The sequence below is a fragment of the Trachemys scripta genome, chromosome 4, assembly GCF_013100865.1.
Source record: "Trachemys scripta elegans isolate TJP31775 chromosome 4, CAS_Tse_1.0, whole genome shotgun sequence".
Taxonomy (NCBI): Eukaryota; Metazoa; Chordata; order Testudines; family Emydidae; genus Trachemys; species Trachemys scripta.
Window position 1 is genome coordinate 40,251,138 of NC_048301.1, and position 17,421 is coordinate 40,268,558.

At 44.5% G+C, this 17,421-nt stretch overlaps 1 protein-coding gene across 2 annotated transcripts in view; it reads left to right on the plus strand.

The window, feature by feature from the left end:
• The first annotated feature begins 1,619 nt into the window (after positions 1 to 1,619).
• Positions 1,620 to 17,421, plus strand: part of SPTLC2 (serine palmitoyltransferase long chain base subunit 2) — a 119,338-nt gene continuing 103,536 nt past the window's right edge. The window contains exon 1 of one of the 2 annotated variants that reach the window (XM_034768416.1): positions 1,620 to 1,832. In XM_034768416.1, the coding sequence (XP_034624307.1) occupies positions 1,715 to 1,832 (118 nt within the window). In that variant the 5' untranslated portion in view covers positions 1,620 to 1,714. Of the gene's footprint in view, positions 1,841 to 17,421 lie in introns of both variants that reach the window. The other variant, XM_034768415.1, reaches the window with a different exon arrangement.

Consider the following 17,421-nt stretch of genomic DNA (forward strand, 5'->3'; position numbering starts at 1 on the left):
TAGGGTTACCATATCTCATAAATAAAAAAAGAGGACCCTCCATGGGCCCTGGCCCCACCCATTTCCCACCCCTAGCCCCGCCCAAACTCCGCCCCTTCCCCACCCTAACTCCGCCCCCTCCTCCCTCCCACTCCCAGCCAGGGGGAAAGGGCTGCCCCAGTGCTACCAGCTTCATGGTTTCCCGGGCAGCCCCCAGACCCTGCGCCCCCAGCCGGCGCTTCCCCAGCACAGCTGGAGCCCGGGAGGGGAAGCGCCCAGCCGAGGGCACAGGGTCTGGAGGCTGCCCAGCAAACCGTGAAGCCGGTAGCGCTCGGGCTTTGGGCAGCCCCTATGCCTCCGGACCCTGCGCCCCCAGCCGGGCACTTCCCCTCCTGGGCTCCGGCGGCGCAGGGTCCGGAGGCACGGGGGCTGCCCAAAGCCGGTAGCGCTCTGGCAGCCCGGCTCTTAAACAGAGCCAAAGAGTCCGGGAGGAGCAGAGCCGCCATTTTCCCGGACATGTTCTGCTTTTTGGCAATTCCCCCCGGACGGGGGTTTGACTGCCGAAAAGCAGGACATGTCCAGGAAAAAGAGGACGTATGGTAACCCTACCATATCTATTTATCTATCTTACCTTCAACCATAAGGTCTTGTTTATGTTCAAGCTTGTAGAGCTGAAACTGTTTTCAAACAGGTCTACAGCCAGGTTTCAACAAGTTATCATCCATGCCTGATATAGGCACCAATTCAGCAAAGAATTTAAGCACACACATAACTGTATGTACAGTTTTAAATCCGACTGACTTAATTTCTGCTGGGTTGCTGTTTGCAGGGGTTCTCACACACTGAGTCCTTCCTCCAGCTGGGTGGGGGCTGAGTTATACCTCCTGCAGAATAAGCTCCAGCCCCCCTAAAGAATTCATAGATTTTAAGGTTAGAAGGGACCATTAGGCTCATCTTACCCTGACCCCTGCACAATACAGGCCAGAGAATTTTACCCAGTAATTTCTCCATCAAGTAGGGTGACCAGAAAGCAAATGGAGGGGGTGGGGGGTGGGCAATAGGAGCCTATATAAGAAAAAGACCCCAAAATCGGGATTGTTCCGATTGGTCACCCTACCATCAAGCCCACATAGGAGCCAGCTGTGGAGTCACACAGGGGCCGGCCATGAGGGGCCGCAGACAGGAACACACCAGAGGCGCTGGCACCCCCCTCTCCAGGGCTCTCCTCGGCACTCCTTCATCGAACCCACCCCCCAGCACTGGCTAGAGCCTATCCCCAGACCAACTCTTCTATCCTGTCATTGGCCAACGCCTACCTTTTGATCCCGCCCACCCCCGATTCTCTGTCCTGCGATTGGGTAGCTCATGCTCTTCCCTTCGGCCTCTGTGGAGCTATGCCGGGAAATTGGTCAGCCCGCCCACTTCCCGGTTCGCCAATACGGCCTCGCCTGGATTTTTTTTGCCCTGTGATAGGGTATGGCCTCTCGGTGGACCCGCCCCTCTTCCCTGATTCCCCCCGTTGATACGCGGGCCTGTCTTTGGGTCGTGTTCCCTTTGGCCACGCCCCCTCTCCCTTGGCCCTCGCTCCCGGTCTCACGGAATCGCAGATGTATTTGAGCGCGGGCCCCGCCCCTGGATGACGCGAACACGTGTGATTGGCAGTCGGGTCGGGCTGGGTTTCCGCTGCCGGGCGGGGGTGGTGGCGGACCCCAAGCGGCCCGAGGGAGCCGGCAGGATGGAGCGGCCGGAGCAGGGCCTCGGGGAACCGGACTCCCACCCCCGCGCCAACGGCTGCAGCCTGACGGGATACGGGGCGCTACGGAACGGATACGTGCGGGGCCTGCCCGAGACCGAGACCGAGGTGTGGGGCCGGGAAAGCCGGGCGCTGAACGGAGGGGCCGCCGGCCCGGGGCTCCACACCGGGAGGCGGGCGCGGGGGTCCGAGCTCGGCTGCCCGAGGGGAGGCGTGGGGCTGGGACCGGTCCCTGCATGGGGTGGCCAGGGACCAGCGTGGCGGCGCGGAGCCTGGCCCGGCTTGGGGCTTCCTGCGCCGTAATCGGGAAAACGGGACGCGCCCGTCCCGACTTCGCCGCCCGCGGGCTTCGCAGCGAGCGGTGCCGCTTCGGACCCGCCTGGCAGAGTGGGGACCCCGCAGGGTGGCAGGCAGCCCTGCTCTTTGGCCTGAGCGAGACTCGGCCTTGCGGAGATGCTGGGGACAGGTGTGGGGGCGCAGATGGAAACTGGCCTGAGGCGCTGGGTGCCCCCCGGGCCCTGGCACGAGTGGAGGGACCGCCAGGCAGGGCGGGGGGGGCCGGCGCACGGGTCCTCACTGCGGCTCTGGGGAGCCACCTGGTTCTCCTGTCGCGCTCCTGTTGGCCGTGTGCGTGAGGCTGCCCACCCCTGACAGCAGGAGGGGGCTGTGCTGCAGAGTGTCTGCTTTTCTAGGGCTGGCTGGGGAGGAGAGAGCTGGCAGAGCGTCAGAAAGCCCCACCGGGTCAGACCAATGGTCCATCTAGCCCGGTGTCCTGACTTACCAGTGGCAGGTCCTTCAAAGGGAATGAACACAACAGGGCAATTATCAGGTGATCCATCCCCTGCCCTCCAGTCCCAGCTTCAGGCAGTAAGAGGTTTAAGTACAGCAAGAGTCCTTCATGGGGTTGTGTCCTTGACCGTCTTGGCTAAAACCCATTGAGGGATCTATTTTCCAGGAATTTACCTATTTCTTTTTTTGAACCCAGTTGTACTTTTGGCCTTCATGCCATCCCCTGGCAATGAGTTCCAGAAGTCGATTGTGCTTTGTGTGAAGAAGTAATTCCTTTTCTTTTCTTTGTTTTAAAACTGCTGCTTATTTATTTAATTGGGTGATCCCTGGTTTACATGTTACACTTCCTTACTCACTTTCTCCACACCATTCTTGATTTTATAGATCTGTCATATCCTCCCTTAGTTGTCTTTTCTAAGCTGAACAGTCTCTAATCACTTTTGTTTCCCTTCTCTGTAATTTTTCCAATTCAAATATATCTCTTTTCAGATGGTGGGACCAGAGTTGCACTCAGTATTCAAGGTGTGGATGTACTATAGATTTATGTAGTGGTGTTATATTTTGTCTTAGTATCTATCCCTTTCCTAATGATTCCTAACACTGTTAGCTTTTTTTGTCCGCTGCTGCACATTGAGCAGATCTTTTCACAGAACTATCTGTGATGATTCCAAGATCTTTCTTGACTGGTAACAACTAATTTCTACCATATACTTTTGTATGTGTAGTTGGGATTATGCTTTCCAATGGATGTTACTTTGCATTTATCAACATTGAATTTCATCTGCCATTTTCTTGCCCAGTCACCCAGTTGTGAGATCCCTTTGTAACTCTTCAGTCTGCTTTGGAGTAATTTGTATCATCTGCAGACTTTGGCGTCTCACTTTTTACTCCTATTTCTAGCTCATTTATGAATCTGTTGAACGTCTCTAGTCCCAGTGCAAATCCTTGAGGGACCTTGCTATCTACCTCTCTGTGAAAACTGACCATTTATTTCTGTCCTTTGTTTCCTATCTTTTAATTAGTTACCAATCCATAAGAGGGAAGGTCCTCTCATCCCATGACTGCCTGTTTTGCTTAGGAGCCTTTGGTGGGGGATCTTGTTAAAGGCTTTCTGAAAATCCAGGTACACTGGATCACCCTTGTCCATGTTTGTTGAGCCCTTCAAAGAATTCTAAAAGATTGGTGTGGTGTGATTTCTCTTTTTTAAAAGCCCTGTTGACTTTTTCCCCAACATATCATGATCATCTATATGTCTATAATTTTGTGCTTTACTATAGTTTCAACCAACTTGCCTGGGACTGCAGTTAGGCTTACTGGCCTGTAATTGCGAGGATCGCCTCTGGAGCCTTTTTAAAAATCAGCATTACATTATCTACCCTCCAGTCATCTGGTACAGAGGCTGATTTAGGCGATAGGTTACATATCACAGTTAGTTGTTCTGTTTCATATTTGAGTTACTTCAGGGCTCTTGGGTGAATACCATCTGGTCCTGGTGACTTATTAATGTTAATTTATCAATCTTCCCCCAAACCTCCTCTATTTAGATCTCAGTGTGGGACAGTTCCTCAGATATGATAGCTAAAAATTAAGGCTCACAAGTGGGAATCTTCCTCTGCAGTGAAGACCGATGCAAAGAATTCATTTAGCTTCTCCCGAATGGCCTTGTCTTCCTTGAGTGTGCCTTTAGCACTTTGATTGTCCAGTGACCCCCACTGATTGTTTGGCAGGCTTCCTGCTTTGGTGTACTTAAAAAATTGTCTTTTTCTAGTTGATCTTCAATTATTTTTTGGCCTGCCTAATTATACTTATACACTTGAACTTGTCACAATTTATGTTCCTTTCCAGTTTTTAGAAGATGTTTTTTGTCTCTAACTGCCTCTTCTGCTCTGCTTAGCCATGGTGGCGTTATTTTGGTGGTCCTGCTGTTTTTTTTTATTTATTTTAAGTGTATCTATAGTTTGAGCCTCTTTTTTTTTTTTTTTTTTTTTTTTTTTTTAGTGTTTTTTAAAAGTTTCCATTCAACTTGCAAGCATTTCACTCTTGTGACTGTTCCTTTTTATGTTTTTTGTGTAGTTCCCCTTTTTTGAAGTTAAATGCTAGAGTGGTGGGTTTCTTTGGTATTTTTTCCTGACAAGGATGTTAAATTTAGTTAAAAGAAGCTTAACTGGATGTGTCTATGGTAGTGGTGTTGGAGTGTGGTAAGATTTTTGGGGTGCACTGAGGATGGTTTCTGTCCTAGAGGTTTCTGTTTTGGGAGAATGGTGCTTTTTTTTTTTTTTTTTTTAAATCCCCAATCTGCTTCTGGCATCTCTGGTGGCATTAGCATTTAAAAGTGCATCTTTCCATCGGTCTCTGGCTAGATGTTTGTGGCTCTTTCTCTCAGGTCTTCTAGACCTTACTACTCTGCTTTTGTGACCTCCAGACTGGGTTACTGCAGTACACTTTGCAAGGGGTTACAGTTGAAAATCACTCCAAATTTTCCAGTGGTGGAGCATACAGGCAGGTTGGCAAGCTGACAACATTAGCTGAAAGGAACATATACCACTTTTTTGGTCATCTGTACTTGCTTCAGGGGGCTATTCAAGGCACTGACTTTGATCCCTAAGGTCTGATGACTTGAGTCCTGGCTATTAGTATGATGCTTCTATTGCTGTATGCTGCGGTGACAGTTGAGCTTTGGAGCTAAGTCTGCAGATCAATATATTGGGTTTGGATAGATCTTCTCAGTGAAGGGCCCTAGATTCTGGAATGTACTTCTGCATTGATCTGTCAGAGCTGGAATTTGTTGATCTTACAGGAAAAACAGATGGGTTTTATTGTACACCTGAGTTTAGGTGGATGGATGTGGAATTGGATGTATCTTATAAATTAAAACAGAAAAATCAGAATTAGTAAATATCACATGTAACTATTCAGCTGTTGGGCCAACTCCTGCTCATTATTTACCTAGTCTGGCTTTAGACCAGTGAGATGGAAAGGAAAAGCTCTGTATCCCTTAATATATTCCCTGTGCTGGCTGTCTACCTAATTACATGGACCTAAGATGGGACCTAAAAGTTCTACATAGCCAGTACTACCCACTTAGCCTGGGTTATTCAATAAAATCAGTGGTTCTCTATGCAGGGCCTTGTGGCAGCCTTAAAACAAACTACGTACTCAGTATTTGGCTGGAATGAGATTTTTCAATTTTTGGGAACTTTTAACTTTAGTGAAAACTTCAAGCTAGTATATAACTGTGCTTGGAGTTTTGATGCTTAATGTGACAGGATGAGTAGCCAGAGAATTGGACTAATATATGATGAGAATAAAAGGAGAGCTGGTTTTTTAGCCAGTTTGAGGTTGCTGTCCTCTGCACGGAAGAAATGAGAGGATAGACCAGGGTGCTTTGTGTGACAGATCTGATGCTTTTTGCCATCTGGTAATAGGGTTACCAACTTTATCCTCACACAAAGCGGAACACCTTTGCCCTGCCTCTGCTCACTTGCTCATTTTCACCAGACTGGCTCAGGGGGTTGGGGTGTATGAGGGGGTGTGGGCTCTGGGGTGGGGCTGGGGATGAGGGGTTTGGGGTGCAGAAGGGGGCTCCAGGCTACAGCAGGGGGTTGATGTGGGCAGGGATGAGGGTTCAGGCTGGGGGTGCAGGTTCTGGGGTGGGGCTAGGGGTTTGGGTGTAGGAGGGTGCTCCAGGCTGGCACCGAGGGGTTTGGAAGGCAGGAGGGGGATCAGGGTTGGGGCAGTGGTTGGGGCATGGGGGTGTGTGGGCTCTGGGGTAGGGCCAGGGATGAGGGGTTTGGGGTGTAGGAGAGGGCTTCGGGCTGGGGTAGGGGTTGGGGTGCGGGGGGAGGTGAGTGCTCCAGCTGGACTTGCGGGCTCTGGGGTGGGGCTGGGGATGAGAGGTTTGGGATGCAGGAACGTGCTTTGGGCTGGGATCGAGGAGTTTGGAGGGCAGGAGGGGGATCGGGGCTGGGGCATGGGAGGGGGCCAGGGGTACAGGCTCTGGGTTGCACTTACCTCAAGCAGCTCCTGGAAGCAGCGGCATGTCCCCCCTCCGGTTTCTACGTGGAGGCACAGCTAGGCGGCTTGGCATGCTGCCCCGTCTGCAGGCACCAACCCTGCAGCTTCCATTGGCCATGGTTCCCAGCCAATGGGAGCTGGTGCTTGAAGCAGGGAGAGTGCGCGGAGCCCCCTGGTTACCCCTATGTCTAGGAGCCAGAGGGGGGGACATGCTGCTGCTGCTTCTGGGAGCCATGCAGAGCGAAGGCCAGCACAGAGCCTGCCTTAGTCCTTCTGCTCTGCCAACTGGATTTTTAATGGTCCGAGCTGCCAGGGTCCCTTTTCTTCTGGGCCTTCCTGTCAAAAACAGGACACCTGGCAACCCTATCTGTTAAGGAAGGAAGGTAATGTACTTCACAGTAATGTATTTAGCAAAGGAAATTGGTGGATGTTACATTGACAGGTAGCAACCAGGATGAGAACTATGAATACTTTCCTATCCTGAAGTAATCGGCATCTTTTATCCTAAAACTCTTGTTCAGCTATATGCACAGCAACTACTTCATTGCCAAAAATACAGCCATGTCTGAGGCAGTAGGGGGATTGGGGAGGATGACACAGTAGTTGTTTAACAATGAACAATATACAGCAATTTAAAGCAGAAAATAAGGAGTACCTTAGCTACTGAAGTTGCTGATTTAAAGTGTATTATTGGTGGAGTTAGGCTTGTGGTAATAAAGAGGATGATAGGACAAACTAGATAAAATGGCTAAAAATAGTTCAGTTTCTCTTTGTGGTGTGCCAGCTGTAGAAACTGAAATATGGTTTGTGTATAGAGGCTTGCTTGGGGATAAAGTGTAACCAAAATTTTTAGTACTGTCTACAAATGTGTATGCTTGGGTGAATAACTACATTTTCCTTTTAAATGTGTGTGAGGGGAGGGAAGGAATGTGGAGCTAACATGACAATTCATCATGGTGATGGCAGGCATTTTGCCTAAATGTTGTAGCTTTCTTTTCCCATACATCCCCTATCTGTTTTTGTCCTTTCGATTATAAATTGTTTTATAAATACAGCACCTGGTACAGTAGCGCCTCCATCTCCGATGTCTTGTGGCCTGTAGATGGTACCTCAGTACAAATAGTAGATATTATGTGAAGTTAAAATGACTGACTACTAATGTTTATGATGCTTATTAATCCCATTCAGTCACTTCACTTTTTGCTGTTTTTTCAAAGGATTTTTAGTGATGGGACAGGTTTTATTTTTGGCTGGTGCATTTGGAAGGGAATTCATGGCCTGAAGTTAGTGTGATGGGGCAGGGAGAGACATTTCACTTTTAGTTCAGTTAAATAGATTATAGCCGAAGCTGCTGCCCAAGGCATACCCCAAAATTGACTGTGCTGGAGGAAGTAAAACATTTCAGATTTTCATTTCCAAAATGTTTTAATCCGTAAAGAATCTTAATGCAGTATCAGAATTGCATAGGTTTCATTGTGTAAGGGTGACTCTAGACATCTATTAATAGCAAGACACAAAGAAGCACAGCAGCTGAACAATAATGCCCTGTGATTCCTTCTGGTGTTTGCCAAAGGCATGCAGCCCTGTTGACTTAACATGCCATCACTTGATATTATGCTGAAACAGAGAAAATGTTAAGTTACTTGGTATAATCAGTTTATTCATTATGACCACTGAAATTATTACAGGTTGGAATGAAATAATTAGGAGACTGGGTAATTATAGTTGGAATACTTGAGTTACTCTGTGGTGCTGTTTTTTGTTAAATCAGTTTAGTGTTTCCTTGCACAATTTGCCAACCTAAGCACAAAATCTGCTTGCTTACTGTTTACTATGACTGGAAAAAGCCCCACAGATCTTACTCACCTTTTTTCTCTCTCTTCTGCCCCCCCCTCCCCAAAAGGCAAAAGCAAAACTCTCCTGCCCTATGTGGGTGGCTGGGCTAGTAGTATTTTGCAAGGCTGTGAAATTTCTGAAACCACTGGGCTTTAGCTGAATCTCGAACCATTACTTTTTTCCTAGGCTTTTAATTGAGTTGGTGATGCAGCTTGAAATTTAAACCTCATACTTGTGGATTGCCACGGGTACGCAGGGGTGAAAGAAAATGCAGGCCTGTTATTTACCAGGCTGCACGTGGCAATAGACTATATTGGTAAGGGATGCAAAGAGAGTATGGGTCACGATGCAAACTGCAGACACACACACACACACACACACACAAATTAATCAATGTAAAGTTTTATTGGGGATAATTACAAAGGGTAAGGGAGCAGCGTTTGATTAGCTAATAGAGTTAATAAACTTAAAACACACAATCACTAAAATATCTACTAACAATATTTATAAACAAAGATGCAGCATTTAGTAATAACTGATACTTACAAATACAAACCAACGCATAACGACCGGCAAACGTAGAAACTGTTTGAAACACGTGAGCTGAGAGAGAGGCTTCGAGGTGATCAGGCTCGGTTACGGGTGTACACAGGATACACAGGATTCGTTTTTCTTTCTCCTCTCCCTGCCTGCACGCAGGCCCATAAAGTACCAACTATGACATCATAGAAGTGTCTTGGGGACGGGTCCCAAAACCTGTTTGTGTTCGTTTCTGATTGGCACAAGCAAAGTTTACACCAAGTAGGGGAGCAGGTGCCTCAAAGTCTGGCTTCGCTCCCAAAAGGTGAGGAAGTGCATATTGTTTTAGAATGCGTGCAACACTGAATGACAAAAGAAGAGGCCAGGGCAATACCGGTATGGGCAAGTTTTACAGGATGCAGACAGGAACTCCTCTCAACAATACTATGTTGTGCTTTTGCTACTAAAATTTTTTTTAAAAAGAGAAGTGAAACAGCAGTGAATTTTATTTTTATTTTCAAGAAAAAGCTTTCGTTTTGTGGTCAGGAAATTGTAGCGTTTTGTATGATTCATCCTTTCATCCCCTTCTGGTTATCCTGTTGTAATTTGCTATGGCTGGAGTTGTACACAACTCCTCCTAAAAGGACTTTGAGGCTGATGCAGCATTTGGCATCTTGCTTCATTAACAATTCACAGTGCAAGTGTGTTATAGCTGTTCTTTGAAAAGTCCATTTGCATTAAAACAGAATTCAAAATCTTTGTCCTAAAATACAAGGCACTTAATGGACTGGGAACTAGCTAGGTCAGAGACCTCTTTACCTTCAATCTTTCAAGATGGCTATCCTCCACAGTAATGATGCAACTTGATAGGCCCAGGTTATGTCTATCAGAAACTAAAAATGGCATTCTAGACAGTTTTCAGAGTGGCACCCTAACAGTAAAACTTCTTTCCATGAAGATCAGATTGAGACCAAGCATGATGGTGTGCTGCTCTCCACAACTCCCTATTCAATAAAGCTTCCCTCAGTGAGCGCATCATTGCTGTTAAGGAAAGGAAAGGTCTTACGCAATCACACTCTTTCTGTTCTTTCAAGGCAAAGAGGGAAGAAGCTTTTTGCTCTGGGATTTTATGCTGTGTAACTCTGTGCAGTGTGCATAGCATAATGATAGGTGCAGCATGAAATCTAAGATAAATACTGCCCTTAATTGACCTTATTTAATAACTTATTGAATTCTCAAGACATTATCTTCCTGCAATCAAATTGTGTGTTGTAAATCCTGGGCTTGTTTTGTGAGTCCCCAGGGTGTTTGGCTGTGTTGGGCATGGCTACTTGTAGAAGGGAAAGGAGACTGATTTTGCAGGGCTTCTCTTAGCATATGCACAACGTGCCTCAAGTGGCAGTGACCGGGATTCATCAGAGAATTTGGTCCTCTGGTTTGGATCATTAGCGTCACTGGTGGATACTGACTGGGAGTGCAATGTGACAGGAATCAAAAGCCAAACCTAGTATTGGCAAAGAATGTTAAGGGGACAAGGCAAAGTTTCTAGACAGTTGTCTTAATACAGTGAGTCACACGGGCTTTGGAATTGGGAAACTTGCCTTCTGTTCCCATCTTCTCTCTTGATTTTGGGCAAGTAACTAACTTAAAACTTGAATGCTTGAAACAGAACATCCTCATTTAGGCACCTCAATAAAGGGGCTGATTTTCTGAGGTGCTGAGAACCTACAGCTTGCATTGACTTCAGTTGCAGCTGTGGGTGCTTAGTAGCTCTGGAAATCAACAACTCACAGGAACATGGCACTTACATTTTCACAACAGCCAATGGAAAGTGACGAGTCCACAATTTAGTAAATCAAGTAACTTTAAAGTCTCTGAATGTGGATTAAGGTGTTTAGGTTTGGGTACTCATATTTGCAAGTGTTGGCCTTCACCTCCCTGAGCTTTGGATTCACTGTCTATAAAGTGGGAGTGGTAATGCTTACTCATTCCCGAATAGCACTTTGAAATCTACGGATGAAAAGCCCCTTGGGAGTTCTAAGCACAGTGGAACCCTGTTTATCTGATCTGATTAGGATGGGGGATAATCAAAAAATTTGGGTAGTCAGGAGAATGGGCGGGGCTCAGGCTGTCAGCCCCCGGGGGCAGCACTTGGTTCAGTTAAGATGGATAATGGAGACTCAGATAAATGGGGTTCTACTGTACTGATGATGCACTTCATCACACTTTTAATTCACTTCCTTCTGGGCTACTTAACATGGTAAGAGCAAAAAGCAGATGAAGGTTGAAAAATGTAAACTTACCCTGCTTCCCTTTTGCAAGAGTGTAATCAATAGCAGCATGTCTAGAGAAATCAAGGAGTGCAGGAGAGGGACTAGCTAATCTCAGCATATTCACACTGGCAAAGCCCAGAGAAACCCACAGAGTGCTGAAGGGCTGGCAGAAGTTTTGCAATCACTGAAAACTTGACGAATGCTTGAAAAGCAGGCATGGTTCCTGTAGAATCTTGTGAAAGAGCTTGTCTCAAGCCTGTATGCTGTTGTAGACAGGGACTCCCTTCAGCACTCTTTATGGCATCATTGAATAAAGATGCAGGTCCCTACTTGCAGGAGGGGGGGGGAGCCCAGGGAATTATATCTATATGTGCGATTGGTTAATTCTTATGGTGAAGGTTTTCCTTAGAGTATAGTGAGGGGGCGACCCTTGAGGCCAGACAGATGAGCTCAAATTATTCTCTCAATTTCCTGCCAAGTGGGAGGGACAGACAGTTTAAAGAAATGCCACACAGACTCTTTTTGATGTTACTCCAGGGTGAGTTAAAGGTGGGAGGTGGAAGTGTTCATCTTAGAACAAACTACTTAAAAATCAGTTCTTCCCCTCAAGGACTGAACTCCCCATTTTGTATCCCCTCGCAACAATGGATGCCATCACTGCTCACAATGGCTGGGCAGGGAGCCGACCTCATACTGCCTTGAGGATTAATGAGGGCATAAGGAGTTGCTAGAGAAGTAACAATCTTTTTAAATAGGGTCTTGGAAGGTAGAAAAGCCTTTTTATTCATATCTAACACTATCTGAATAACAGTTCCTCTCATCCTTTGCATCTCTGCCAAGTTCTGTGTTTAGGTTTGTGTGTCCCTGGTAACAGTTAAATCTCCTCATAGATCCCTAGTTGTGTCTCTGTGTGTGTAGATCTCAGGAGAGGTGTGTTTCTGAAAATGAGTTGAAGGACCGTATTGCAGTTAAGGAATTCTGATGGGTGGAAGAAAAATGAATGAATTAAAAAATTGAATATTTCTGATTTGTAATAGAGCAAAGAGAGTGTGTATGGAGGATCTGATCTCATTCATGCTTATTGCAGATTACTCTATTTAGTACCTGAGTATAGCATCATAGTGTTAGAGAAAATAAAGGCCTGCATTTTTCAGAACTAAAGGAGTTTATTCTGAAGAATGCATATGGCACAACAGGTGGACAGATGATCACCACCAAGGGAAAGTGGAGGAGTCGCTGTGAAATGTTCATCACACTGCTACTCTTTTTTCTGATATCTGGTGTGAGCATGGGTTGCTGTTGGAGGGATTGTTAAAAGTGGGTTTTGGAGGAAGTGTTAGGCGAGAAGGAGGGTAGTTGTACGACATAGGGGATCAACGGGGATGTTCCCAGGTCTAGAGTCAGCATGGGAAACTGCCTTTCCAATGGCAAAACGGCCTAAACTGGAGCATATTTTGCCTTTGCAACTTGTTCATTGTCACTCTGCTTTTCTCTAAATGGTAAAGAAAGAGGCTAGTGCTGCTCTGGGAACCTATTCAAACAGTCTTCCTACTGTTCAAAATGAGAGAAAAATGGGGTGGCAATGATAGTACATCTTAATAGGCCAAGATGCCTTTACTCAGTCTTTCATGGTAATTTGTTGGAATCTGATAGTTTCTTCACTGAAGTGAGATTATTCTTATGAACAAATATTTTCAGTAATGCTGCAGCTCAAAGTGCGTGCATACAGCCTTTCACTTTAGACCTGCCCCTGTTGCCATGTTTTTGATAATCTATTAAGGAGTGATTTTATTAGCTAAGCAAAGCTGGGCCTGGTCAGAATATGGATTTGGGGCCTCCAAGGAAAGTACAAGATTCTGCAAGAAGTGGTGTTACTAATTCTTAGGGCATGCTCGTCCCTTTGAATAGTACTAAGCAGTGGTTATAGGAAAGAGTACGATATAAAAAAGGTTCAGATAACTTCAGGTAATTAAAGATAGCATTTCTGGCAAGAGAGGGGATAGCACCCCCTTCTTTGCAGTCATCAGTGACTCTCAGCCAACCTTATAAAGCAGAAGGATTTATTAGTTGTCTGGAACATAGCATAGAACAGTTCTTATTAGCACAGGAAGCAGGAACATTCAGCAAAGTCCATCTTGGGGAGAATCCAGAGCCCTAGGCTCTCCCCCTCCCAAGTCCCAAACCAGGAGACTGACTAGTTTCCAGGGGCCCACCCTTTGTCACATCCAGTTTCCCTCCTCTGTCCTTGGTCTCTTTCCTGGGCAAAAAGGACACCTGGCCTGCGTCTCCCTCTTTTTCTTCAACTCAGTTGCAGCCTGCTGGCTTTTGCAAAGGGCCCCAGCCATCAGTTGCCATGATACAGAGTGTCTGGCCGCAGGCAGCTAGAGGCACTCACACCTGTCCACTAGGGGTCTCAGCAATGATCACACACCCATGTCCCACCACCTAGATACTTGTGCAATACTGGGGAAACTGAGGCACGCACAGTATTCATGCAAAACATTAAGAAAATTCCCACTTTGTTACAGCCTGTTCCACCACTAAGCATGTTTGACACTATTGTTGTATTCTTTTGTTTGCACTAAAACAATGCTAATACTGCCAATATAACAATGCCAATACTAATGCTAAAAACAGTTGAATCAAGTGTTGCCAAAAGTTTTTTTTTTAGCTTTAAAGAGTAATTATATTTTAATAGTACACATGGACCAAGATTTTCAGAGATGACTAATGATTTAGGTAACCAACCTGAGCTGCCTGACTTTTCAGAAGTGTCCCAAGTCGGGCACCTAAGATCTTTAGTCACTTCTCAAATGTTGGCGATCTGTCTATAGCGTCCTGCTGAGGTTGACAGGAGGGACTTCAGAGATTCCACGGCAGCAATCTCCAGACAGTTTTTATTACCTATATCCCTAGCAAAGCAGAACTCATCATTTATTCCCTTAGCAAGAGAATACATAGTTGTGAGGAAAGCTGTACATGAACCATGGAGCTTGCTTTTGTCTCTAAGGAGTTTGACCTGTTAAATCTTTTCTTATATATATCTATTAATATAGGCTGTCGATTAATCGCAGTTAACTCATGTGATTAACTAAAAAAAATTAATTGCGATTAATCGCAGTTTTAATCACACTGTTAAACAATAGACTACTAATTGAAATGTATTAAATATTTTGGATGTTTTTCTACATTTTCATATATGTTGTAATTGAAATCAAAGTCTATTGTTTTTTATTACTAATATATGCACTGTAAAATGATAAACAAAAGAAATAGTATTTTTCAATTCACCTCATACAAGTACTGTAGTGCAATCTGTCGTGAAAGTGCAGTTTACAAATGTAGATTTTGTTGTTGTTGTTGCATAACTGCACTTTCAAACAAAACAATGTAAAACTTCAGAGCCTAGAAGTCCACTTAGTCCTACTTCTTGTTCAGCCAATCGCTAACACAGACAAGTTTGTTTACATTTATGGGAGATAATATTGCTCTCTTATTTACAATGTCACCAGAAAGTGAGAACAGGCATTGGCATGGCACTTTTGTAGCCGGTATTGCAAAGTATTTACATGCCAGGTACGCTGAACATTCATATTCTCCTTCATACTTTGACCACCATTCCAGAGGACATGTTTCCATGCTGATGATGCTCGTTTAAAAAAAAAAAAAAAAAAAAAAAAGTGTTAATTAAATTTGACTGAACTCCTTGTGGGAGAATTGTATGCCCCCAGCTCTGTTTTACTTGCATTCTACCATATATTTCATGTTATAGCAGTCTCGGATGATGACCCAGCACATGTTCTTCATTTTAAGAACACTTTCACTGCAGATTTGACAAAACACAAAGAAGGTACGAATGTGAGATTTCTAAAGATAGCTACAGTACTCGACCCAAGCTTTAAGAATCTGAAGTGCCTTCCAAAATCTGAAAGGGACAAGGTGTGAGGCATGCTTTCAGAAGTCTTAAAAAAACTTGATATCAGATATCGGATGCGGAAACTACTGAACCCGAACCACCAAAAGAGAAAATCAGCCCTCTGCTGGTGGCATCTGCCTCAAATAATGAAAATTAGCATGCGTCAGTCTGCACTGCTTTGGATTGTTATAGAGCAGAACCTGTCATCAGCATGGACACGTGTCCTGGAAGGATGGTTGAAGCATGAAGGGACATATGAATCTTTAGCACATCTGGTGCGTAAATATCTTTCAATGCTAGCTACAACTGTGCTATGAGAATGCCTGTTCTCATTTTCAGGTGACATTGTAAACAAGAAGCAGGCAGCCTTATCTTCTGCAAATGTAAATAAACTTGTTTGAGTGATTGCCTGAACAAGAAATAGGACTGAGTGGGCTTGCGGGCCCTAAAATTTTACGTTATTTAATTTTTGAATGCAGTTATTTAATACATAATTCTACATTTGTAAGTTCAACTTTCATGATAGAGATTGCACTACAGTACTTGTATTAGGTGAATTGAAAAATACTACACCTCTACCTCGATATAATGCTGTGCTCGGGAGCCAAAAAATCTTACCGCGTTATAGGTGAAACCGCGTTATATTGAACTTGCTTTGATCCACTGGAGTGTGCAGCCTCGCCCTCCGCTCCCCCCCTCCCCCCCGCCCCGGAGCGCTGCTTTACCACGTTGTATCCGAATTTGTGTTATATCGGGTTGCGTTATATCGTGGTAGCGGTGTATTTGTTTTTTTACAGTGCAAATACTTGTAATCAAATAAATATAAAATGAGCACTGTACACTTTGTATTCTGTGTTGTAATTGAAATCAATATATTTGAAAATGTAGAAAACATCCAAAAATATTAAAAAAAAATGGTATTTTATTATTAACAGTGCAATTAATCGTGATTTTTGTAATTGCTCAATTAATCACATTTAATTTTTTGAATTGCTTGACAGCTCTAATATATGTAACTGTTGAAATGGGGCAGGGCAGTATTTCTGAAAGTCAGGGTATCAGCATTTTAAAAATTTGCCTGCAGGTCTTGCTGCTATGTGGTGTGTTCTGTGGGGCGGGTGTTTGTTTTTTCAGGAAAGCTTTCATTTAATTGCTGTTTCAGACAGCAATGAATATGCTGATTTTGTTTCTGCAGAGACATCTCCTAAAAGGAGTTTGCTGAGAAATGCTTCTTTGGGAGCCACATCTTCATGAAAATTTAACAGTAAAGCTGGCAGTGGAAATCTTTTTCAGGGTACCAAGTTAACCACAGCAGCTATGTAAAGCAGACTTAGACTTTTTTGGGATAAAAACCTAAGAGGTAGCAATTAAGAACAAATCGATTATTAAAAACAGCCTTTTCACAGCCCATTGGTCTATAAAGAAGGCTTTGAAGACACAATTAGTTTTTTTTTTTTTTTTTTTCCTCTAAAATTTTCTATAGAGGTACAAAATGCAAATACAGCTGGAAATTAAAAAAAAAAACAACAACCCTCATTGCATAAAGAGGGCGTTGGGATTAGCTCATTCCTTACATAGCTAGAAATCCCATTGACTTCAATGGACTTTTGCCCAGATAAGGACTTTAGGGTCTGGCCCTTTCAGAGTATCTTTGTCAGGGTGTCTGAAGTTTGTAGCACGTGCATTATAGTCTGATGTGTACATGGCACATGGATTATTAGAACAATTCCTTTCTAGCTCTTGTCAGATTGTGACATCTTGATATTGAAGCAAAAAACGTACTCCAACTAAGACAAGTCGGAGAAGGTTGGTTTGACATATTGTAGGCTACACTGTCCTTTGAACATACTATTTTAATTGATAAGCTGTCTTTCAAAAGGTCTCATTGAGATCATTATTGCTTAGTGTGTGACTTCCTTGCAAAAAAGACCAGCTCTCTTTGAGGGGGGAATTGCTTATTTGAAGACAAGTGTCTTGGCAAAGTTTTCTGGCAATCTAATTAAAATGTTGTGTTTTTTTTTAAAAAGGCATACTTAAATTGGTTTCAGAGTAGCAGCCGTGTTAGTCTGTATCCACAAAAAGAACAGGAGTACTTGTGGCACCTTAGAGACTAACAAATTTATTAGAGCAGCCTACAGTACAGTTTTATTGTAGCAGAGGGATAGCTCAGTGGTTTGAGCATATGCCTGCTAAACCCAGGGTTGTGAGTTCAATCCTTTAAGGGGCCACTTAGGAATCTGGGGCAAAAATCTTTCTGGGGATAGGTCCTGCTTTGAGCAGATGACCTCCTGAGGTCCCTTCCAACCTTGATATTCTATGATTGCTGAAAAAGTGTTTAGTAT